Below are 26,693 nucleotides of genomic sequence, written 5' to 3'. Positions count from 1 at the left end.
GTCATGCTGGTCTTCCAAGTCCTCCTTTACTAAACCCCTACTCAACTTAGGTACAAAGCTCTTAGTTAAACCAGAGACGGTATATTAAACTAAACCACATGGTTAAACGTTAGCTAGCTAGCTAACAGTTAGCTAACGTTACCTGCTTTAATAACAGAAGACCAAATAACTACTTACTTCAATTTCAATATTGAAATCATAGTTGATTAGCTAGTACCTCTACTGAAAAACTATTGAATTTGTCTCATTATTGTCAGCTATCGTTCATCTTTCACTGTCCCCTTTTACCTCTATGGTCAAAAATCTGGTTAGAGAGCAGTCGATCCGTGATTGGTCCAACAACCTGACCAAGTGGATTTTAGTGGACTGGTACAGCACAGGCTATGTTCATTTGGTGGGTATAATTTGTGGAACGTTCCAACAGGAATCTGTTCCAAATACTTCGTAAAGTACAAGATTTCCAACAAACAACGCATACAAAGTAGCACGATCAATTCACCTAACTAACTAGCTGCCGAATAGGCATCAACTCACCGCGTAGTTTATTATTAATGTTTGGCCATAGGCTACCAGAGTGAGGACAGACATTTTTCGGAATAAACGTTGTTAGTGAAATACTTAATGAAATAGCCCACTCCCTACCCGGTATCGTATTTGTCCACTATACAACTTTGAATGCGTTGTTTGTTGGATTCCTGTTGGAATGTTCCACAAATTATACTCACCCTGTTCATTGGCTAGAATTTCCACCTGTTATAAAATGATATTAAGCAGTAGCGAGAGCAAAATGGATTTTGGAGAGCAAACTGGAAAGTTGGTGTGAGAGGGAGAAAAGACATCCGTGTAGGAACGCGGCGTATTTCTGAGTGCAGTCATTTCTGAGTCTTGACATGTAGGTATTTCTTCAGGGGAACAAATATATCTGCTCTGTTATTAATTTACTACATGCATAAATGAAGTTGTACTCGCAAGCTCTCAAGTTTAATTTGCGCACAACGCTGGCCTGCGTTCGCCAGACCCGTCCTCTGCTCGCTCGACAACATTTCTTCTCTCGCAACTCAAGTGTTTGTTCGCGCAATCGTATTTATTTAACCTTTATTTAACTAGGCAAGTCAGTTAAGAACAAAGTCTTATTTACAATGACRGCCTACACCTGCCAAACCCGGGCGACGCTGGGCCAATTGTGCGCCGCCCTATGGGACTCCCAATCACGGCCGGTTGTGATACAGCCTGGATTCGAACCACGGTGTCTGTAGTGATTCCTCTAGCACTGAGATGCTAGAGGCTACTGACTGCTGCGCCACTCAGTAGCACCATCCCACCCCATTCGACTTTTGAATTGAATTTGGCACAATACATGCACCACATGACCAACTACATGTCGAAAATCTCAATCCAAAATCATGGGCATTAATATGGAGTCGCCCGTCAGCCGGTGCAGCATGATTCATCACTCCAGAAAACGCCTTTCCACTGCTCCAGAGTCCAATGGCGGTGAGCTTTACACCACTCCAGCCGACGCTTGGCATTGCGCATGGTGATCTTAGGCTTGTGTGCAGCTGCTCGGCCATGGAAACCCATTTCATCAAACTCCCGACGAACAGTTCTTGTGCTGACGTTACTTCCAGAGGCAGTTTGGAACTCGGTAGTGACTGTTGCAACCGAGGACAGACGATTTTTACGCACTACTGGTTTCATATCTTGGAGGTCCCTTTCTGTGAGCTTGTGTGGCCTACCACTTCATGGCTTAGCCATGGATGTTTTCAATTCACAATAACAGCACTTACAGTTGACCGGGAAAGCTCTAGCAGGGCAGACATTTGACAAACTGATTTGTTGGAAAGGTGGCATCCTATGACGATGCCAAGTTGAAAGTCACGGAGCTCTTCAGTATGGCCATGCTACTGCCAATTTATGTCTATGGAGATTGCATGTCTGTGTGCTCGATTTTATACACCTGTCAGCTACGGATGTGGCTGAAATAGCCGAATCCACTCATTTGAAGGGGTGTCCACATATTTTTGTATATATAGTGTAGCTACCTCAATTACCTTATACCCCTGCACATCGACTCAGTACTCCCTGTATTAGCCATGTTATTTTTTACTTGTTATTGTTAATCATTATTCACTGTGTATTTATTCCTCATGTTACTATTTCTTTAAATATATATATTATCTTTAACTATGCATTGTTGGAAATTAAGCATTTCACTGTTAGTTTACACCTATTGTTTATGAAACATGTGACAGATGGGTCATTGATGCTGATTGGCTGAAACAGCATTTCAGCCGTGTGTATATCGGACAATATACCACGGCTATTCAAAAATACTTGTTTACTGTTCTATTTATGTTGGTAACCAGTTTATAATAGCGACAAGGCACCTCTGGGGTTTGTGGTATACGGCCAATATACCATGGCAAAGAGCTGTCCACTTCGCGCATAAGAATTTAGCTGTGGTATATTGGCCATATATATATATATATTGCTGTGGTATATTGGCCAACTGACATTTACTCCTGAGGTGCTGCACCCTTCGACAACTACTGTGATTATTATTATTTGACCATGCTGGTCATTTATGAACATTTGAACATCTTGGCCATGTTCTTGTTATAGATTCCACCCGCACAGCCAGACTGGCCACCTCCTCATACCTGGTTCTCTCTAGGTTTCTTCCTAGGTTTTGGCTTTCTAGGGAGTTTTCTCTAGCACGTGCTTTCTACACCTGCATTGCTTGCGGTTTGGGGTTTTAGGCAGAGTTTCTGTACAGCACTTGGAGATATCAGCTGATGTACGAGGGCTATATAAATAAATTTGATTTGATTATACACACCCCCTCGGTCTTATTGCTTAATTATAATAGTCATTCCAATGGTAGCCATCATCTCTTGAAGGTTGATCTCTTGCTGTTAATCACTGTATGTAGATTGTAGACATGTTTTTCTACAACACATCCTTTTCTCTGTCTTTATTTTTCTCTCTTCATCTGACCCTCTCTTTTCCTATTACTCTGTTTCTCTATATCTACCCTTCTTTGTCTCTGTCTCTCTCTCTCTCACCCCCCCCCCCCCCCCTCCCCTCTCTCTCATACCACAGGGCCACTGGTTCTAGTGAGTAATGGGGTAATTAGAACCATCAGGCTGCAGAGACACAAGATGAATTCGTGTGCTCTCCTCTTTTGTTCTCCGCTAAAACCCAATCAGGTTTCTTTCCTCAACATTACCTGAGAGAGACCTCTCACCCCTTATCCCCTCCTCCTTCCCCACCTCTCCTTCACCCCTTCTCTCTCTATACCCTCTTTCATCCTACTGGGGTAGACTTCACCCCTCAACTTCGGTTATCCTCTCCTCTTTCAGAAGATCTCAAATTTTTCCTTGTCCTCGTTTCCTCCCAGTTCGTTCACAACTTATTTCAATTTTTGTTCACTCCTTCCTCTTGGGAACTGAGATTGCTGGTTGAAGATAGATAGAGAATGTAATTTCTTTCCTACTGATTTTCAACAGAACATTGTGGCAAGTGGCAGCAACACGCTGATTTGTGAGTACAACTTACATTTGAATATAAAAATTGTCAACACTAACTAAAACACAATCATCAGCTATATAGACTAAGGACTTGGACCAGACAATCGGAGCAGTTCTTTGGCCACCATATAATCGATACATATGAGTTTTCTTTCTTCATATACCATGAGAGTTAGGGTTTGTTGAAAGTTCCCACCAAAGTCACCTCCTTCCTACTTGTAATTGACTTGGGGTCCTGGGTGAATAATGGGCTTCCTGTTAAAAGGGGTTGCTATTGGCTAATGAAGCTGAACGTGTTGTTTGTCCTCCTCCCTCTACCCATCTCCCTCCTCTCCCCCTCTGCATCTTCTTCCTCTTCCCACTTACTCATACTTCTAAGACACCATACGCGTGCATGTGTTTGTGTACATGCAAAAGGGGGGTAGGGGTGCAGATGTGTGTTTGGAGGGGGAATAGGTGTTTTTGCATGCATGTGCGTGTGTGTGTATTCATGTATTTGAAGAACACATATGTTACCCAGCCTCAGGAGACAGGGGACATKATCACACCACTTGTCATCCTGCCTGACCCTTAACGCTTCGCCACACAGTCAAATCAATTAGGGATCTACATAAACAAATATACATTATACTGTCCACCTGCTCATATAGACCTATGAGTTAATCCCTTCTCCTCTATTTTAATCCTATCCAATTGATTCAATTCATGGTTTTGATGGGAAATGGAGAGGCATTTGCATTTCCATTCCAAAAGTACAGGTATGGTCGGACACCTCTTTATCTTTAGTGTCAAAGGAACAAAGAGGATATGACCCTATGTGCTTTGACAAGATCAGATACTGTAGTTGTGGGAGAGCAGAAGATCCTGTTTAATGGCTTTGGTTCGTGCATTCCAGATACAAATAATAATCACAATATATCACACACACACACACTCATCATCACAAGCACATACACACACAAACACGTTTGATACAGTGTTAGCCGCAAGGCCAAGCTCTGCAGCAGTCTAGTCTTGTTTTTAACAGAACTGTGACTGGTGCATGTGCAGGTAATGCAAGCTTTTTACTGATATTTTGTTAGTACGCATCACTGCCATGCTCTAAATCCTTTACACATTACTTTTGTGTTTTTTCATCTGTTCCTTTTGATTTACATGACAACATAATGAATGCACATTTTGGAAGCATTGTTTGTCTGAGCTATTGCCTGTAAACTATTATGATTAATAAAAAAATAAATGAACAGGATGGCTTCTAATGATACAGAGACACAGAGAGGGTGAAGATGGCAGCTCTCATGGGTGACATCTTCATCAGAGGTCTGAGGGTTTTCACATACAGCAGTTTGTCAGTCGGGACATCAAAGATGCTATACCTTCAGAATATGTATGATATAAGTGTCATTGCAGTCAGTTAAAAATACATCTGGCAATGGAGAAGAAGGGAAAGTCTGTCATTCGCCTTCCACTGGCTGAAGTCAGTGAAGGCTAACCAGCCAACAGGAATAGAGAGAGAAACATGGAGAGCAAGGTGGGGGGAGACGAGTTCAGGCTTCCACAACTGATCATGAAATTCTAGAGTATAGAACCAAGTACAAGACATTGTAAGTAAAGTAATTGCTCTACCCATTGGCATGCTTGACCAATAACTAAACATTGAAAATGAAGATCATCAAACATCTCTGAATAATATGTTTATAATAGAGAAAATAAATAAATACAAATAAAATGTATAAAGACTTCATCTCCCATGGTGCCATACAATAACACGTTGCGTAGCCACGCTTTGCCGGAGTTGGCGGGTACGAGGGAGGCACTGGAGGGCTATTGTCTGTAGCTTTACGCAAAAACGAGAAGAGTGTCCTTTTAAAATATTTTACAAGCTGATCTTTACATAGGATAAGCACAACATATATATATATATTTTAGATAAACCATTGGTGTAATACTGGTTTTCATTTGATAAAATTAACCCAATTTCCGACAATTCATTCATTAGAGTCAAATCTCTGTAAAGGTAAGTGGCTAGTTACTTCACCATCGCCTTCTGCTCTTTAGCGGTCCCCCCAGCGTTAACCTTCTATTATGCACAATGGGTGATACACATATTTCGATAGGCCAATATATTGACACGGCAATGTGCATCTTGCTACATTGTTGCATGCGGATTCTGTTTTGAGTGTTCAATTGTATTGTTTTCGCGCAAATTCGTGTAGATTGCTCGTGCTATGATTCAGGTCAACATGGACGACTAGTCATTCCATCTCGACAGCTCTGGGGGGAAAAAACCCCTAGTACCATAATGTGAAACGGGATCGGCTGATGGCATAGTGAATGGGTTGGTTAATACATTGCAATTGTGTGTAGCCCTTTACAGTTCCCGTGTATTTGACCCTTTTACTTTGTTGCACTGCGCGATTGCCTGTTTATTATTGAAGTAGGAAAACGATTAGGTTGCTACATTTCATTACCCCCTTTCAGGCAGGAATGTGGCTCATCGAATTGGCTACTCATGAAAGAGAGGAAACGTGCTGTAGCAAAGAAAGGACTGCTTACGAGACAAATATATTTGCATCGATTTACAAGTGGCTAAATTCACATCATTGATTGACATTGCTGGTTAAGAACATTATAGCCACCAGCGAACTGCAGCGTGCACCTAAAATCAATGCTACCCCAATAGGGCAATGGAATCAGAAATCATCACCTTCTTGAAATGACTTACATTTTGAAACTAACTGTTGAATTGCGCGTCAAAAGCTGGCACTCAAATGCGTCGTTTAGCCTACACAATATTTGATGATACTGAAAAACGATACGTTTTATTTAATGATTTTTAAAAAATCAATTTGTGTTTGTATGATAGTGATGCTTTACCCCTGCTTACCCCAATGTTGAGTTAGGAAGGGGTGGGGGTAAGCGTTTTCATGCTGTTGTGTGTTCCATAGGGTAAGAATCAGGATGTCTGTGTGCCCCCTTCCTCCTCCAGACATTCTCTTGTTCTCACCGTGTTTGTTTTCTACCAGTGGTTTGTAGTGATTGTGTGCCTAAGTTGATTTGTCTGTATGTGACAAAACTGTGCCTTGATGTCTAGATTTGAAGCTTGACCCCTTCATGCCGAATCTCATGTAATTGTATGTGCTTAAATGCGTAATTGCTGGTCTGATTGATATGATTGTGCTTCTGACATTTTAAACTTTCCAAACATATTAGTTAGGTGTGCATTTGTCTACACCACATCAAGGCTACAGCCCAATGGAATGTTCAAGAACTCGTATAGTCCCTACCCCCTGCCTAGATCATGTATTCAAGACAGGTACCAACCCCTAGGGCTCTCCTCTGGGAATCACACCAACAGTGTACCATCATTTAGACGGTCTAGTCATAAATATTTCTGGAAGTAGTGATGACAAACCTAAGAGGGCTTCTAGTCAAATATTTGTTTTTCTGTGTATTTATTTGCATTAGTTGCAGACTTGCAGTACAATGCATGCCAGCTTTTTTAATAGAAACATAATATATCGCCGCTCCATGCGTTTTAGTACTGACCAGTAGTAGGAACTGTAGTCAAAGATTATTTTATAACTAACCCAAGATAGACCACAGCCTGTTTCCAATAGGTGCAAATGAATCATAGTAGGCAGAACAAGCAAGGATGTGGGTGGAGCCAAGCACGAGCTAGCGAGATCCTATTGGCGCGTTCTTGCATGTATTTGCATATTTCTGTTAGGGAAAGCCTACTCTGAAGTGCACGTGCGATAACTCATTTTGTCCTGATCAGAATTTTTTTAAACTTTGGCGAAGGATAAAGTTTACAAAGCTTAGTCCATTCTGTTTGTAACAGATTGTATTTTTGGTCACAGAACTGTATTGAGATCAAATGTTTAATAGATGAGAAAATAAGCAGAGTGTCGCCCAAAATCCATCTCGCTCCATCTTCTCCCACTGCCAACCACTGGTCTTCCTCTGGTCACCATATTTGGTGGTGAGTGGAAATGCCAACTGGATGCTTCACATGTATACAGCCGATGGGACATCTGTCTCATTGTTCTATCTGTGCTGTAGAGGTATGCATGCATTACACTTTAGTAATCGATTTGACTGTGAGAGATGAAACCATGTGTTGTTCTTACCAATGCCATTCTCTCCTGCCTTCTGTGATATCTCCCTGATGCCTCTGATCCACGACCCCCGGTCCTCCCATCACCCATGCCTAAGTAACCCCTCTCACCCTGTTTAGCTCTGCTGACAAGGAACCCGCTGGTTCCACTGCCTTCTCCCAGCCTGAAAATGAGTGAGCCTACCGCTACAGAACCCCCTAGCGATGTGACCCCCAGTGTTACTACTGGTGTTACCACTGAAGTTGTAGATCAACTTTCTACTAATGAAAACGGTAAGCCATTGTTTCTGTCTTATGAATGCCATAGGGTTGGGTGGTAGACTGGCCAGCTTCGGCAGAACTTAAACGCCCACGAGCGGAAATTCACTTTTTGGGGGGTAAAAGACGATGCCCATAGCTTACCCATGATGTTGCACAAGGATTTAAGTCGGTCGCTTTAGTCAAAGTGTTATATATTTGGGCTTGAAGTGATAACTTCAGATATTTTCCGTGTCAATGCCGTGTATTTCCCCTATGAGTTGACGTGCTAATACTTTTCAGTCTCAAGTTTTTCCACTCCACGTGGAAATCACCTCTGGAAGATCTCAATTGCATAATCCTCGCGTCCTCTCTCCTCGTCTCCTTCTCAAAACCCATTGGAGGATAAGGTCAGAGGGGAAGGACCTCTGGCTTTCTCATCCAATGGGTTTTGAGAAGGAGATGAGGACGTGAGGGTTATGCAACTGAGATCTTTCCCTCTACATTCCTACTCAGCTCTAATTCGTGAATATGTAATGTTGCTTGTATCATTCTTCAGCGGTGGAACATAAACAAGCTTTTCCGCTCTAGAAGAGGATTTACCTCAAAATTTTTTTTGTGGGGCCTCCAGAGGATTCTCTCTTACTTGGCTGCCCACCTTGACAAGATTAGGGGGATATGTACTAGGCTTGGGCGGTATCCAGATTGTCATACCTTCATAGAGACCTTGTGCCATACCGGGATATAATACTGGCACTGAACACAAGGGGCCATGTTTTCAAACACCACTGATACTCGGTAATCTGAAGGTTAGCAATGCTAAAAAGTAAATAAAAAATTCCATAGAGAATGCTAACTAAATGCTAGCAAGGGCATTGCAAACATTTTGTATAGTTTCTGACCTAAACTATACAAGTAACTCAAAAATGATACTCAGTTTGCTGCACGCGAATAACAAATATTAGACAGCAAGGCTCTTGATCCCGGAGGGGGTTCTCTGCTGTTACCAAGCGAATGCTTGATTTTGGAAGAAGCTAACCACTTCGCTAGATAGCTAACTAGCTACTAAATTAGCATACTAAATGCACAACTGAGGAGCATTTAGCACATTTAGACAGTTAACTTAATAGTTATAAGAGATCTAGCTGACCAATATTTAACTGTGAATTCCATACTGTAATTAGATCACCTGGCGCATGCTGCACAAGGCTCAAGGCTCCGCTCTCTCGTCTTTGTGTGCTTGTAAACAAATCACATGACTGTAGACTAACGTAAGCCTCATAATAATGTGACAGCTGAAATCTAACGTATTGCAGAAGTTGACTGCAGGTATTTACTTATGTAGCTAGAAATATTCAAATTTATTAAAACATTTCAAATAAATAGTTTAAACAGTATTGACGGTATTGGAAAAACCATCCCATAGCTTTTTCCAAATACCCCGGTATACGGTATAGTGCCCAAGCCTAATATGGAATGCGCTGTGTCCACCCTCTACACACACACACACACACACACACACACACATTCGTCAACTATGCACTCATCTGTGACTGTTTGCTTTGGTCGTCTTCCTTAACACCATCTTGTCCATCCTCTTTCAGATATCCAAGAATCTTATAGGTCGTGCCTTTTACTTTTTCAAGGGTGCAGACCCGCCCTTTGATGTTATGGTCCACGCTAGAGGTGGACCATAGTTTCAAAACAATTGGTAACACTTTCTTTTGTTGGCTAGTCTAACTGTAGATGCTCTACAGACTATCACTAACATTTCAACTAATTATCTGCCAAACCTTTATCCTAACTCTAAACGTCGCCCTAACCTTTACCCGAAACCCTTATTCTAAACCTAACCTTACCAAGCAGTTGCTTATCAACAGATAGTTTGTTGATAGTTCGTCTGTAGATGCTCTACAGATAATATCCAAATAAAGTGTGACCGAAACCTTTCATTTGCTGTGTGACACCTCTTATCCTTTGCCCAACCTGTATGTCTATTTGGGCTTCAAATCAGCAATGATAGTGCATCCCTCTCCATGATAGTGTATATACGCTACCGTTCAAAAGTTTGGGGTCACTTAGAAATGTCCTTGATTTTGAAAGAAAGGCAAAATATTTTGTCCATTTTAAAATAACATTGAATTGATCAGAAATACATTGTAGACATTGTTAATGTTGTAAATGACTATTGTAGCTGGAAACAGCTGTTTAAAAAAAAATGGAATATCTACATAGGCGCACAGAGGCCCATTATCAGCAACCATCACGCCTGCGTTCCAATGGCACGTTGTGTTAGCTAATCCAAGTTTATCATTTTAAAAGGCTAATTGATCATTAGAAAACCTTTTTGCAATTATGTTAGCACAGCTGGAAACTGTTGTGTTGATTAAAGAAGCAATAAAACTGGCCTTCTTTAGACTAGTTGAGTATCTGGAGCATCAGAATTTGGTTTCGATTACAGGCTCAAAATGGCCAGAAATAAATAATTTTATTCTGAAACTCGTCAGTCTATTCTTGTTCTGAGAAATGAAGGCTATTCCATGCGAGAAATTGCCAAGACACGGAAGATCTCGTACAACGCTGTGTACTACTCCCTTCACAGAACAGAGCAAACTGGCTCTAACCAGAATAGAAAGAGGAGTGGGAGGCCCGGAGCACAACTGAGCAAGAGGATAAGTACATTAGAGTGTCTAGTTTGAGAAACCGACGCCTCACAAGTCCTCAACTGGCAGCTTCATTAAATAGTACCCGCAAATCACCAGTCTCAACATCAACAGTGAAGAGGCAACTCCGCGATGCTGGCCTTCTAGGCATAGTTGCAAAGAAAAAGCCATATCTCAGACTGGCCAATAAAAGTTTAAGATGGGCAAAAGAATACAGACACTCGACAGAGGAAGATTGGAAAAAAGTGTTGTGGATAGACAAATCTAAGTTTGAGGTGTTCGGATCACAAAGAAGAACATTCATGAGACGTGGGAAAATGAAAAGATGCGGGAGGACTACTTGACGCTATCTGTCAAGCATGGTGGAGTACATGTGATGGTCTGGGGGTGCTTTGGTGGTTGTTAAGTGGGAGAATTGTTCAGGGTTAAAGGGATCTTGAAGAAGGAAGGCTATCACTCCATTTTGCCATGCCATACCCTGTGGACGGCGCTTAATTGGAGCCAATTTCCAACTACAATTGGACAATGACCCAAAGCACAGCTCCAAACTATGCAAGAACTATTTAGGGAAGATGCAGTCAGCTGGTATTGTCTATAATGCCAGCATAGTCACCGGATCTCAACCCTGTTGAGCTGTTGTGGGAGCAGCTTGACCGTATGGTATGTAAGAAGTGCCAATCAAGCCGATCCAACTTGTGGAAGGTGCTTCAGGAAGCATAGGGTGAATTCTCTTCAGATTACCTCAACTAATTGACAACTAGAATGGCAAAGGTCTGCAAGGCTGTAATTGCTGCAAATGGAGGATTCTTTAGCGAAAGCAAAGTTTGAAGGACACTATTTCAATTAAAAATCATTATTTATTACCTTGTCAACGTCTTGACTATATTTCCTATTCATTTTGCAACTCATTTCATGTATGTTTTCATGGAAAATAAGGACATTTCTAAGTGACCCCAAACTTTTGAACGGTAGTGTATGTCCTTGAAATGTTAAATCCTTGGGTCCAGTCCCCATACCGGACACCTTAAAACTACCCCAAGAGCATACCAAGCTCATCTAACTCCCTCTAAAAACAAATCCATGAGGATCAGTTGGAGGATCTCTCTTTGAATACAGAAACCCATTGCCATGGTTTGGTTATATTTACAGAGTTACAAAAACCCAATTTGAAAGTGGATCAGCCAGATGCTAGTGATTCAGAGCCAGAGACCTTGAAGCCTACATACATCAGAGAGCAGCATAGTCCTCTACAATTCCATGAACCGTAATGAAGAAAGGGTTGGCAAACAGGGTTGACGATAAAAAGGTACAAAGGTTGCCATGCTGGCACTGCAGCTTAATTGCATAAAAGACCACCATTTGTATTTTGATTGGCAAATCAAGTCCAACAGACTTGATTTGGACGTGAATCCAACGTTTTGCAACGAATCCCATCTGTGTAATCTGACCGTAGTAAAGTGTGCCCATAATCAGTGGGGCTTATAGCCGTGAACAAAGTCTTTGGAGTCTAACCAAACTGTTCTGCACTCCTTCCCTTCACCAGAGCCCCCCAAGGAAGAGGTCAAGTTGGCGGCAACAGCAGGGAAGAAGCAGACCAAGAAGAAGGTGGAGGAGGTGGTAGAGGAAGAGGAGGAGGAGTATGTGGTGGAGAAGGTGCTGGACCGACGGGTGGTAAAGGGACGCGTGGAGTTTCTGCTCAAATGGAAAGGCTTCTCCGAGTGAGTTGAGACTTAATGCTTGTAATACTACAGTCACAGAAATGAAATTATCATACATGACATACAATCCTGTATACATTTTCTATTATAATTTTGCATCTCTTTATTGGTACCTATGGGGTAGTGGCGCTTGGGGTAGCTGGGGGTCTTGTTGCCATGCAACAGGAGTTGTAAAACCCCCTGGGCCCTCCGGATCTGCAACAGGTCAGACATATTGGTCGCCATTTTCCTCACAGAGCATGTTGCGCAAGGTCTACAATGGTCTCTAATGTCTCTGGCTTGAGACAAGTCGTGGTGTGGAACGCTTGCCAGTGGTTGGCAAGTACAGTGCATTTGGAAAGTATTCAGAACCTTTGACTTTTTCCACATTTTGTTACGTTACAGCCTTACTCTAAAATTGATTTTTTTTTTAATCCCACATCAATCTGCACATAACTCATAATGACAAATCCCTTTTTTATTTTGCTCATTTTATTAAAAAAAACTGATATCACATTTACATAAGTATTCAAACGCTTTACTCAGTACTTTGTCGAAGCGCCTTTGGCTGCGATTACAGCCTCGAGTCTTCTTGGGTATGACGCTACAAGCTTGGCACACCTGTATTTGGAGAGTTTCTCCCATTCTTCTCTGCAGATCCTCTCAAGCTCTGTCAGGTTAGATGGGGAGCGTTGCTGCACAGCTATTTCAAATCAAATTTTATTTGTCAAATGCGCCGAATACAACACAGTGAAATGCTTACTTACAAGCCCTTAACCAACAATGCAGTTTTAAGAAAAATAAGTGTTAAGTAAAAAATAACAAATAATTAAAGAGCAGCGGTAAAATAACAGTAGCGAGGCTATATATAGGGGGTACCGGTTAGTTGAGGTAATCTGTACATGTAGGTAGTTAAAGTGACTATGCATAGATAATAAACAGAGTAGCAGCAGTGTTAAAGATGAAAGGGGGGGGGAGCAATGCAAATAGTCTGGGTAGCCCCATTTGATTAGCTGTTCAGGAGTCTTATGGCTTGGGGGTAGAAGCTGTTAAGCCTTTTGGACCTAGACTTGGTGCTCCGGTACCACTTGCTGTGTGGTAGCAGAGAGAAGTCCATGACTAGGGTGGCTGGAGTCTTTGACAATTTTTAGGGTCTTTCTCTGACACCGCCTGGTATAGAGGTCCTGGATGGTAGGAAGCTTGGCCCCAGTTGTATACTGGGCCGTTTGCACTACCCTCTGTAGTGGCTTGCGGTCGAGGCTGAGCAGTTGTCATACCAGTCAGGATGTTCTCGATGGGGCAGCTGTATAACTTTTTGAGGATCTGAGGACCCATGCCAAGTCTTTTCAGTCTCCTGAGGGGGAATAGGCTTTGTCGTGCCCTCTGCACGACTGTCTTGGTGTGTTTGGACCATGATAGTTTGGTGATGTGGACACCAAGGAACTTGAAGCTCTCAACCTGCTCCACTACAGCTTCGTCGATGAGAATGGGAGCGTGCTCGGTCCTCCTTTTCCTGTAGTACACAATCATCTCCTTTGTCTTGATCACATTGAGGGAGAGGATGTTGTCCTGGCACCACATTGCCAGGTCTCTGACCTCCCTATAGGCTGTCTCATCGTTGTCGGTGATCAGGCCTACCACTGTTGTGTCGTCGGCAAACTTAATGATGGTGTTGGATTCGTGCTTGGCCGTGCAGTCATGAGTGAACAGGGAGTACAGCAGGGGACTGAGCACGCACCCCTGTGTTGAGGATCAGCTTGGAGGATGTGTTGTTACCTACCCTTCCCACCTGGGGGCGGCCTGTCAGGAATTCCAGGATCCAGTTGCAGAGAGAGGTGTTTTGTCCCAGGGTCCTTAGCTTCGTGATGAGCTTTGAGGGCACTATGGTGTTGAATGCTGAGCTGTAGTCAATGAATAGCATTCTCACATAGGTGTTCCTTTAGTCCAGGTGGGTAAGGGCAGTGTGGAGTGCAATAGAGATTGCATCATCTGTGGATCTGTTTTGGCGGTATGCAAATTGGGGTGGGTCTAGGGTTTCTGGGATAATGGTGTTGTGAGCTATGACCAGCCTTTCAAAGCACTCCATGGCTACAGATGTGAGTGCTACTGGTCGGTAGTAATATAGGCAGGTTCCCTTAGTGTCCTTAGGCACAGGGACTATGGTGGTCTGCTTGAAACATGTTGATATTACAGACTCGGTCAGGGACAGGTTGAAAATGTCAGTGAAAACATTTGCCAGTTGGTCAGTGCATGCTCGAGTACACGTATCCGTAACCTGTCTGGCCCTGCGGCCTTGTGAATGTTGACCTGTTTAAAGTTCTTACTCACATCGGCTACGGAGAGCGTGATCTCACAGAACAGCTGATGCTCTCATGCATGTTTCAGTTTTGCTTGCCTCAAAGCGAGCATAGAAGTAATTTAGCTCGTCTGGTAGGCTTGTGTCACTGGGCAGCTTGCGGCTGTACTTCCCTTTTTTTAGTCTAATAGTTTGCGTGCTCTGCCACATCCGGAAAGCGTCGGAGCAGGTGTGGTACCATTCAATCTTAGTTCTATATTGATGCTTTTGCCTGTGATGGTTTTGTAGGAGGGCATAGCGGGATTTCTTCTAACTTTCCAGGTTAGAGTCCCGCTCCTTGAAAGCGGCAGCTCTACCCTTTTAGCTTAGTGCGGCTGTTGCCTGTAATCCATGACTTCTAATTGTGGTATGTACGTACAGTCACTGTGGGGACGACGTCATCGATGGACTTATTGATGAAGCCAGTGACTGATGTGGTGACTGATGTCCTCAATGGCATAGGAAGAATCCCGGAACATATTCCAGTCTATGCAAGCAAAACAGTCCTGTAACTTAGCGTCTGCTTGATCTGACCACTTTTTTTTATTGACTGAGTCACTGGTGCTTCCTGCTTTCGTTTTTGCTTGAAAGCAGGGATCAGGAGGGTAGAATTATGGTCAGATTTGACAAATGGAAGGCGAGTGAGAGCGTTATATGCGTCTCTGTGTGTGGAGTAAAGGTGGTCTAGAAATGTTTTACATGCTGGTAGAAATGAGAAAAAAACTGATTTAAGTTTCCCTGCATTAAAGTCCCCGACCACTAGGAGCGCCGCCTCTGGATGAGCGTTTTCCTGTTTGCTTATGGCCTTATACAGCTCATTGAGTGTGGTCTTAGTGCCAGAATTGGTTTGTGGTGGTGAATAGACAGCAACGAAGAATATAAACGAGAAGTCTCTTGGTAGATAGTGTGGATAGTGAGATTAAAATATATTCGAAAAAATACAAGAAACTATATTTACAACGGGACAGTATGGGACAAGACGGAACACACTTCCGACTGCTACGCCATCTTGGAATGAGGGATTTACTGAGGGATTTACCATCACCAAATGGACAGGCAGAAATCAACACCAACTAGCGATGGAGAGGAACCACTATTACTGCTCGGCCATCCCTAATTCAACGAGCCAGTCAATTGGGCATTTCTGCAGCATGTCCAGTTCGTGATGGTAAATGCCCATTGTAAGACATTGCCAATGGACAGTGTACAATTGGAAATGTATAAATGAGGGATTTAATATCACCAAATGGACAGGCTTGAAATCAACACCAACGAGCGATTGAAGAGTGTCCAAGACACATATGCTATATTGTCAGTGTGAACATGCTCTTCTGCAAGTTGACAGTGTCCGTTGCATATCCATAAGGACTTCCCATTACGAAATGGACATACTGAATCGACATCAACCTCTCCTTCCAGTTCTCTGCTGCCAATGACTGGAATGAACTACAAAAATCTCTGAAACTGGAAACACTTATCTCCCTCACTAGCTTTAAGCACCAGCTGTCAGGGCAGCTCACAGATCACTGCACCTGTACATAGCCCATCTATAAATAGCCCAAACTACCTCTTCCCCTACGGTATTTATTTATTTATTTTGCTCCTTTGCACCCTAGTATTTCTACTTTGCACACTCATCTACTGTCAAATCTACCATTCCAGTGTTTTAATTGGTATATTGTATTTACTTCGCCACCATGGCCTATTTATTGCCTTTACTTCCCTTATCTCACCTCATTTGCTCACATTGTATATAGACTTATTTTTCTACTGTATTATTGACTGTATGTTTGTTTTACTCCATGTGTAACTCTGTTGTTATATGTGTCAAACTGCTTTGCTTTATCTTGGCCAGGTCACAGTTGTAAATGAGAACTTGTTCTCAACTTGCCTACCTGGTTAAATAAAGGTGAAATAAAATAAATAAATCAATGAGAAATTCTTACTTCCTATGATCAAACTTGACAAATAGACCTTCTAGGTTGATTCGGGGCTTAATAAGGTGATCTATCATTTGGTCAGTATATATCCCATTTGGACATTCCTTATGCCATTTGGACATGGTTCACTGACTTTTGAGTTCGGAATCTGACTTCCTATGATCATTTATGGCAAATGGACAAAACATGGGCCTTATGGAACAACTCAATAAAATAAGACAAATGTATATCCATAAAGTTTCTACATATGTATAATTGACCAAAAAAAATCATAATTTTTTTGAACAACAGTCCAAAAAGTGCCAAATGAGGTTTTAAAAGTTTGAATTTATTTTGAGATTTTGAAAATGTCACCCTTGGGACCTGACTTTGACCATTTCCCATATGGAAAATCTACGGTGGAGCGCACTCACCACCTTTGGGATTTTTGGAGTATGACACTTGTCATATGCCATGTTCGGCTTGCAATATGTTTTTGAAGAACTGCCGTTTTATTTGTGGTATTTGCGATTGTGTATATGGTTCGCCCAATGCCAGTAAGATGCCATTCATTTTTGCCCATTTCATGGGGGCCTCCCCTTTACTTGTCTTCATGGTTGTCTCATTGTCATGATGACCATCTAATATCAACATCAAGCATTGAAAAATTAGGTTAGCTATTGCTCACCAGTGGCCAGGAATCGCAGAAATGCTGTCCTTGAAATTAGTGTCTTGCTTCCTGATTTAGAGGGGCCACCAACTCCACTAGCTTACGGAATTGTTCAGGATACAACGGGGAAAGATTATGGAACTGGGGTACATCACCCAATTCCATCTCCCTACACAAGTTTGCGTATGCTCCTTTAGGGCCCTATATATATTTATTTTTTTCTAATTCCCTTTGTTTTTCCCTCAATTTTTATATAGAACAAAATTGGATGTAAGTCCACAACAGTGCTTAATCCACACCTGCAGACCACTTTTGAGGTCTGGGAAAAATGTAAATCTTTGGGTGTAGATACCCTTTTTTATATTCAAGTGTGCAGCCTGGCACCAGCAAGAGACCTGTAGCACACATGATTTTAGATTTGTTAAACAAATCACCACTGGATTGATGCAAATAATAATTCTGCCAGGTAGGCATAGACTACTTTGTAGTAAACATTTAATTGAGAAGGTTTTTGGGAAAGCCTTTCCATCTACCAGAAGACGGTTGTAGTTAGCATCACCGCTAATGGCTATGTGGTAGACAAACGCGTGCACACACAGGGGCATTCCCGGGCCATTGCCTCTTCAAAGTTAAAGGAAAATATGAACCCCTTATGCTTTTAGTTCGTCTTATTATAATCTTGGAAAAATACATTTTCTAAATGATAGAACATAAACTAAGTTCAATACATGTTGGAATATTGTTGAATTCCATTTTAATGTCTGGATTCTGTCTGGGTTCTCCATATCGCATATTTTATAGGGCCCTGATCTTTGGGCTTGGCACTGCATCAGTGGGCTCCCGAGTGGCGCAGTGGTCTAAGGCACTGCATATCAGTGCTAAAGGCATCACTACAGACCCTGGTTCGATTCCAGGTTGTAGCACAACCGGCCGTGATTGAGAGTCCCACTGGACTGCGCACAATTGGCCCAGTGTCGTCCGGTTTAGGGTTTGGCATTGTAAGTAATAATTCATTCTTAACTGACTTGCCTAGTTAAATCAAATTAAAACATCTGCCAAGGCCTGCTACCTAATTCTAGGATTATTTGAACCATTGTGTTAAATCGCAAATTATTTGTATTTTTCTTTCCTTTGGTTGGTTGTTGTTCCTCTCGTCGTTCTACAAAAAGTCAATAGCCATTACAAACATTTCCATCTTTTTCTGGTCCACGGTGACACAGATGGACTTGCTTGGTTGGTCTTCAGCTGCTGTATATTTGGCATCCGTCTGTTTTACTACTTCGTCTTCCAGTGTTGCGGTGGTAGTCCTGCCACCTCGGGCCCTGACCCCTTTTTTTTCTTCATGTGCTATTACGACCATATCGGAATAATCTCAATTGTTAGCTTGTCCATGGGCTGGGGAATTTTCGATCAGTTGGTTCTGGGGGGGTTTGGAACCGAATCTAATGGTTGTAGCCCAGGTATAAATGGACCTTTTTCAGGTAGTGTCTTATGTTGTAGCCTTTTTAACCTGTATTTGTTCACCACAGTGAGGACAATACATGGGAACCGCAGGACAACCTGGATTGCCCTGACCTGATTGCCGAGTACATGCAGAATCATCATAACAAAAAAGAAAGTTACAAGAAAGAGTCTGGTGGCAAGAGGAAAGCTGGCGAGTCTGACACAGAGGCAGGGGGTGAAGAAGGCAGGCCCAAGAAGAGGAAAGATGAGGTGAGAGCCTGTACTTGGTTTCAGTATTAAAGAACATGCCTGATACTATAGACCGTGAACGTAGCCCTGTACTGAACCTTCTCTCCTTATCCGTCACTCTTTCAGGCCGAGAAGCCCAGAGGCTTTGCTCGTGGTCTTGACCCCGAACGGATCATTGGAGCCACAGACTCCAGTGGAGAGCTGATGTTCCTCATGAAATGGTGAGTTCTGGGCTGCATTGGGATTTTGACTTTTTTGGGACTTTTCACTATACGGTACTGGGAGAGTGGAAGATTGGTCAAATACTAGTTGTCCCCTCCAAAAAAGTGGGACATAACTGATTGAAGTGGCTTCTCCCTTAAATCCTGTCTCCACAGGAAGAACAGTGATGAGGCGGACCTGGTGCCGGCCAAGGAGGCCAACATTAAATGTCCACAGGTGGTCATCTCCTTCTACGAGGAGCGTCTGACATGGCACTCCTACCCCACCGAGGAGGAAGAGAAGAAGGATGATAAGAACTAGCCACAGGTCCAGGATGAAGGGGAAGGGGGTACAGAGGGTGGGGTGGAGGGTGTGGGACAGAGAAGCTGATTTGTTTCAAAACCTTTCTGCAAACCCGGACTGTTAAAACTAAAACAGAGGTTGACAGATGGGTAGGGATGATAAGACTTGTCAAGGAGGTGGGTTGTGGGGGGGGGGCATGGGTAAATAGAACTCCTAAGTCTCAAGATCACTTTATCAGGCCTCACTTTTGGGTCTCATCAGATAGAATCATGGGATATGTAGTTTTCAGTCCCTGAGCACTGAAATGCTTCAAAATCACCAGCTCCTCTTAGTGTAGTTTCGCCTCAGAAAAGCTTTTGTCAAGATACCTCGCTAACTCAAAAGTGTATCACTACAGCAGCTGAGTTTACAAAATGGAATGGTCCGATTCCAAAACACGATCCAGCAAAAGTTCTCAGCTAATAGAATTGAAATAGCCAATCTTCATTTCCAGTTTTCTTGCGTGAAATGTTGAAGTTGATTTCTTGTCAGAACATTATCTTGTACCTACACATCCCTCATCGAGCAACTTGCAGTGCTTTTTGTTTGTCTTTCTACTTTTTATGAAACCTGTTTTAAGTGTTGGCACCTGCCTTCCCTTGCCATATCATTATCATATAATGTGTAAATAGTTGCGGTTATATTTGGTTAGTTTTAATTGGTTATGAGAGCGATCTAAGAAGGATTTTATTTGAATTTTTGGGATGTTCAGACTAGAGTTAATTTATATTCTGGTCTTTAAGTGTTACACATAGGAGGTGTATAGAGGTGTGAACAATGGTGTGATGCAGGGTTTCCATTAGCAAAACATGGTGCTGGACATTTGACGGGCAGCATTTTAATTTACCAGACATTTGAGACGTTTTCCCGACCCATATGCATTGTGTGCGTAATCTGATTAGGGCGTACAGCCACGGTGCTCAGAATGACGGATCACATTTTAGATTATGGTCATTTGTTTTAAAAGAACATGCAAATCGAGGATGCAACAGCGTGCATCTTTACCGAATTCCGATGCGCACTTTGAAGATGTTAGAATAACTGTCCGCTTTTACTTTTCCTCAGCCAGCAAGGTGAGTAACAAACAGCAAAATCCCTAGCCTATGTCAATATACTATTCCCCATAGTAGAACATTTGACCTATTTATTGGTCAGCTTGTCGTTCTGTGCGAGGAAAGAAATGGCCTACTCCAGACAGACTCTGGGACAACAGATCCCAAATGCATACAACCAGTAGGCCTAGGCTACATAACATTATTTATGAAAATAACCTTCAAGCAATGACACTGATGCAACCGATCAGAACATTTCGCTTAAAATGTTGATTAAACTATAATTTCTTCACATACAGTACCTTGCAAAAGTACTAATCACCCTTGCCGTTTTTCCTATTTTGTTGCATTACAACCTGAAATTAAAAACACATTTTAATCTGGATTTCATGTAATGGACATACACAAAATAGTCCAAATTTGCAAAGTGAAATGAAAAGAATTACTTGTTTCAAACAATTCAAACAAAACTCTGAAAGATTGTATGTGCATATGTATTCACGCCCTTTGCTATGAAGTCCCTAAATAAGATCTGGTGCAACCAATTACCTTCAGAGGTCACATAATTAGTTAGATTGCACACAGGTGGACTTTATTTAAGTGTCACATGATCTGAGTGTGTATATATACACCTGTTCTGAAAGGCCCCAGAGTCTGCAACACCACTAAGCAAGGGGCACCACCAAGCAAATGGCACCATGAAGACCAAGGCGCTCTCCAAACAGGTCAGGGACACATTTTTGGAGAAGTACAGATCAGGGTTGGGTTATAAAACACATCCCACAGAGCACCATTAAATCCATTATTAAAAAATGGAAAGAATATGTCCCCACAACAAACATGCCAAGAGAGGGCCACCCACCAAAACTCACGGACCAGGCAAGGAGGGCATTAATCTGAGGCAACAAAGAGACCAAAGATAACCCTGAAGGAGCTACAAAGCTCCACAGCGGAGATTGGAGTATCTGTCCACAGGACCACTTTAAACCGTACACTCCACAGAGCTGGGCTTTATGGAAGAGTGGCCAGAAAAAAAGCCATTTGCTTGAAGAAAAAACTAACCAAACTCGTTTGGTGTTCGCCAAAAGGCATGTGGGAGAGTCCCCAAACATACGAAAGAAGGTACTCTGGTCAGATGAGATTAAAATTGAGCTTTTTGGCCATCAAGGAAAAATGCTATGTCTGGTGCAAACCCAACACCTCCCATCACCCTGAGAAGACCATCCCCACAGTGAAGCATGGTGGTGGCAGCAACATGCTGTGGGGATGTTTTTCATCGACAGGGACTGGGAAACTGGTCAGAATTGAAGGAATGATGGATGTTGCTTAATACAGGGAAATTCTTGAGGGAAACCTGTTTGTCTTCCAGAGATTTGAGACTGGGACAGAGGTTCACCATCCAGCAGGACAATAACCCGAAGCATACTGCTAAAGCAATGCTCGAGTGGATTAAGGGGAAACATGTAAATGTCTTTGAATGGCCTAGTCAAAGCCCAGACCTCAATCCAATTGAGAATCTGTGGTATGACTTAAAGCTTGCTGTACACTAGTGGAACCCATTCAACTTGAAGGAGCTAGAGCAGTTTTGCCTTGAAGAATGGGCAAAATTCTCAGTGGCAAGCTAATAGAGACACCCCGAGAGACTTGCAGCTGTAATTGCTTCAAAAGGTGGCTCTACAAAGTATTGACTGAATAGTTATGCACGCTCAAGTTTTCAGTTTTTTTAGTTTTTGGTGTTATTTCTTGTTTGTTTCACCCAAAAATATTTTGCATCTTCGAAGTGGTAGGCATGTGTAAATCAAATGATGCAAACCCCTAAAAAATCCATTTTAATTACTGGTTGTAAGGCAACAAGATAGTATTCAACCCCCCCATGGCATTTTTCCTTTCGCAAGCCACTGTATGTGCAGCAATGTACACAAGGCAGTAGGCTTCGCGTGAATGTTCGTTCCAAAATGCAATTAGCAGGAAAACACTTGTGAAATGCGCACTGCACATGCGAGCGGTTTTCATGAGATTAAAATATCCATTAGATCTCCCCTCTTAATCTAAAGATGCAACAACTAGCATGGGTTGCTAATATGACTAGGATTGTGCCTTTGATTACTGGAAAATGAGAGTGAGTTGATTTGAAAACCAATAGAACATGAGAGAAATAGGCTACTGGTTTCAATGGCATATGGAACTTTAAAACAATTGCCTTTACGTTTCTATGGTCGGATCTTGGCTAGGCTACTTTGACGCAAGGGAAGACAAGTCTCATATGAAGTAAAACATTCAGGTTTCAAACAATTACGAATGTTTTCTAAATGCATACTGCCTCCATTTCATTGCAAAGTGGTGTCTGAAGCCTGCATAGCGTTGCCTAGGCACTTAAAATAAGCACGCTTCAATTGTCAGTTAAGAAATACAAATAGTTGCTATTTTTAATGGTGGCCATCAACTTTTTTAACACGCAATTGCATTTAGAATTGTTGCGCAATGATTGGGCTTGTAAAAGCACGTTTTACTCCAGCAGCAACAAACAGGCGGTTTGAGAAGCCTTACCAGCAGCTCCTCAAACCGCAGATTTTCCCGCTCAAATTAGCCTCTGCATCTGTATGCTGTGTGCCTGTGATAAATAAGATGCATAAAGACTAACGGAAATACACATGCAGCAATTTAATTATGCAAATTAACCTATAGACTGATAAGCTTGACCGGTCAAATGTATTTGCATCGACTGGTATTTCCATCAATGAATAAGCTAAAGAGCATTATTTTGCAAGGGGATTTTTCTTTTCTCTCACAGACAATTGGCTGGTCGGACATTTTATTTATCGGCTTTTCACTTTTTTCATCGGCCAAAAACCGTCTATTACCGGCTAACAGAAACCCTGGTATGGAGCTACTAACTTTGTTGTGGAGCACCAGTATGACCTATGTAACCTGAGTTGTTTGTGGTCTCGTACCCATGGCTAAAAAGACTTGATTGGTGTGTACTACTTTCCTGCCAGATAACACACCCTCAGAAAACAGGCACCAAGTAAGAAGCTAGAGATGAAGATGCGAAAGATAGGCTTTCACTCAGATTAATCTTTGGTGGAAAGCTTTTACTATAACGCCCACATATTCTGTCCTTATTTCTTGTCGAGCTATTCCCATGTGCAGCATATGCTCACCATTCACAGGCTTCCTTGAGGGGATTGGGGCTTTTAGGAGGTTTGGTATTGTTGTCAAACTGCACTGGAAATACGTGGATTTGGATTAAGGTGGTGGGAAGGGTTAGGCTCAGTCAAGGCCCATGGTTTTAATGTGGTTGCGAAGATGAGGGATGGACAAAACAAATTGATTTTTTTTTTTTTTTAATGGAACCAAATCTATCCCAAGAGGTATACACAGAGGAAAATGTAGTGTCTATGCCAGGGCTCTCCAACCCTGTTCCTGGAGAGCTACCATCCTTTCACGCCAACCCTAATATAGCGCACCTGATTCTAATAATTAGCTGGTTCATAAACTGAATCAGGTAAATTAAAACGGGGGTTGACGAGAACCTACAGTTGAAGTTGGAAGTTAACATACACTTAGGTTGGAGTCATTCAAACTATTTTTTCAACCACTCCACACATTTCTTGTTAACAAACTATAGTTTTAGCAAGTCGTTTAGGACATCTACTTTGTGCATGACACAAGTAATTTTTCCAACAATTGTTTACGGACAGATTATTTCACTTATAATTCACTGTATCACAATTCCAGTGGGTCAGAAGTTTACATATGCCTTTAAACAGCTTGGAAAATTCCAGAAAATTGTCATGGCTTTAGAAGCTTCTGATAGGCTAATTTACATAATTTGAGTCAATTGGAGGTGTACCTGGGGATGTATTTCAAGGCTTACCTTCAAACTCAGTGACTCTTTGCTTAACATCATGGGAAAATCAAAAGAAATCAGCCAAGACCTAAGAAAAAAAATTGTAGGCTTCCACAAGTCTGGTTCATCCTTGGGAGCAATTTCCAAACGTCTGAAGGTACCACGTTCATCTGTACAAACAATAGTACGCATGTATAAACACCATGGGACCATGCAGCCGTCATACCGCTCAGGAAGGAGACGCGTTCTGTCTCCTAAAGATTAATGTACTTTGGTGCGAAAAGTGCAAATCAATCCCAGAACAACAGCAAAGGGCCTTGTGAAGATGTTGGAGGAAACAGGTACAAAGGTATATATATCATCAGTAAAACGAGTCCTATTTTGACATAACATGAAAAGCCGCTCAGCAAGGAAGAAGCCACTGCTCCAAAACTTCCATAAAAAAAAAAGCCAGACTACGGTTTGCAACTGCACATGGGGACAAAGATTGTACTTTTTGGAGAAATGTCCTCTGGTCTGATGAAACAAAAATAGAACTACTTGGCTATAATGACCATCGTTATGTTTGGAGGAATAAGGGGGAAGCTTGCAAGCCGAAGAACACCATCCCAACCTTGAAGCACGGTGGTGGCAGCATTATGTTGTGGGGGTGCTTTGCTGCAGGAGGGACTGGTGCACTTCACAAAATAGATGGCATCATGGGGAAAAGAAAATGATATGGATATATTGAAGCAACATCTCAAGACAGGAGTCAGGAAGTTAAAGCTTGGTTGCAAATGGGTCTTCCAAATGGACAATGACCCCAAGTACACTTCCAAAGTTGTGGCAAAATGGCTTAAGGACAACAAGTCAAGGTATTAGAGGCCATCACAAAGCCCTGACCTTAATCCTACAGAAAAATGTTTGGGCAGAACTGAAAAGGCGTGTGTGAGCAAGGAAGCCTACAAAGGCCTACAAACTTCAGTTACACCAGCTGTCAGGAGGAATGGGCCAAAATGTACCCAACTTATTGTGGGAAGCTTGTGGAAGGCTACCTGAAACATTTGACCCAAGTTAAACAATTTAAAGGCAATGCTACCAAATACTAATTGAGTGTATGTAAACTTCTGACCCACTGGGAATGTGATGAAAGAAATAAAAGCTGAAATAAATAATTTTCTAGTATTATTCTGACATTTCACATTCTTAAAATAAAGTGATGATCCTAGCTGACCTAAGACGGGGAATTTTTACTGCGATTAAATGTCAGGAATTGTGAAAAACTGAGTTTAAATGTATTAGGCTAAGGTGTATGTAAACTTCCGACTTCAACTGTACATGACAGTAGCTTTCCAGGAACAGGGTTATAATGCCCTGGTCTATGCACACGCACCTCTGTTTTACTAAACCCCTATTTTAAATACAGACGACGTGTCCCTAGGTAGTCTATATTGTGATTCAAAGTAAATAAAACGGTTTTATGGTGGTCTGTTTTATAGTGTAAAGTAAATCTATCCAAGGTGTTGGCAGCCATGGAATATAGATCAATCTAGCAACTTATTCATCTCACACAACTGACAAACTGAAATCGCAAGACCAGATCAAGACGACCTCTCCAACTAAGCTAATTCTCCTTTCAGACTTTACCGTTGAGCTCTGATGTTAATTCTCGCCGTGTCTGGATCTGTTATATTAAAATGAGCTGCCAATTTAAAGAACTGACCCTCACAGAGGTGGGTGGGTTATATTCAAGTTTGGTTTGCGGGGCTTTGCTACCTCTGGATTAATTGAAGAATTGTTCACTGCTCTATTGCGTCTGAATATCCCTCTTCTGGCATCTTTTAAATCCTAAATTGTTAAGTAAAGAATGTAATTGATTCATCACAGCTAACAATAGCTTGTATGAAAAATTGTTAATCGATTTTAACTGGTTAATGGTGTCTAACATTTAAATGTTTAGGTACTGAAGACAACCACCATTACCAGGAGTTTTACAGCCCTGGTATAGAGCCTGTTGCCTTGGATTGATTTTGCATTTGGGTATTTTACAGCTCATTTTATCATGACAAGTCTAAGAGGGCTTGCGTGTCTTTTCTAATATACCAGACCGGAAGATTTCTATATATACATTATACCCTAGTCAAGTGGCTCATATGTAACCTTTTAGTTATTTTGTCTTTGACTCTTTCTTGTGTCTCCTGAAGAGGCATCTCTTGTTGCATGTTTCTTGCTTTCAATCAGTCACCATTTGCAGTGGTTACTTTTACTTGTTTAAATGTTTTTGGACAATAAATCATTTTTTTGTTAACAATGGTGTTTCATATCGTTTGTCGAAACAAGTTGGCTTGTAATTCTTTCGTACGTATTAGTATTCCTAGTAATATCACTAAATCGTCAAGGAATAAG

The 26,693-nt window shown here is 41.9% G+C and overlaps 1 protein-coding gene across 1 annotated transcript; it reads left to right on the top strand.

Annotated features, from left to right (window-relative positions):
* Positions 1–5,333: 5,333 nt before the first annotated feature.
* On the top strand, positions 5,334–26,598 carry LOC111981911 (chromobox protein homolog 1-like). Its single transcript, XM_024013399.3, has 6 exons — positions 5,334–5,547; positions 7,771–7,923; positions 12,094–12,268; positions 18,701–18,884; positions 18,990–19,084; positions 19,241–26,598. Exons 2-6 carry the CDS (start codon positions 7,821–7,823, stop codon positions 19,383–19,385), a joined length of 702 nt encoding a protein of 233 aa, XP_023869167.1. The 5' UTR covers positions 5,334–5,547; positions 7,771–7,820; the 3' UTR covers positions 19,386–26,598.
* Positions 26,599–26,693: the final 95 nt, after the last annotated feature.

Source organism: Salvelinus sp. IW2-2015, linkage group LG20, assembly GCF_002910315.2.
Source record: "Salvelinus sp. IW2-2015 linkage group LG20, ASM291031v2, whole genome shotgun sequence".
Classification (NCBI taxonomy): domain Eukaryota; kingdom Metazoa; phylum Chordata; class Actinopteri; order Salmoniformes; family Salmonidae; genus Salvelinus; species Salvelinus sp. IW2-2015.
Note: the sequence above shows the minus strand (reverse complement) of the source record. Positions and strands in the feature narration are given on the sequence as shown.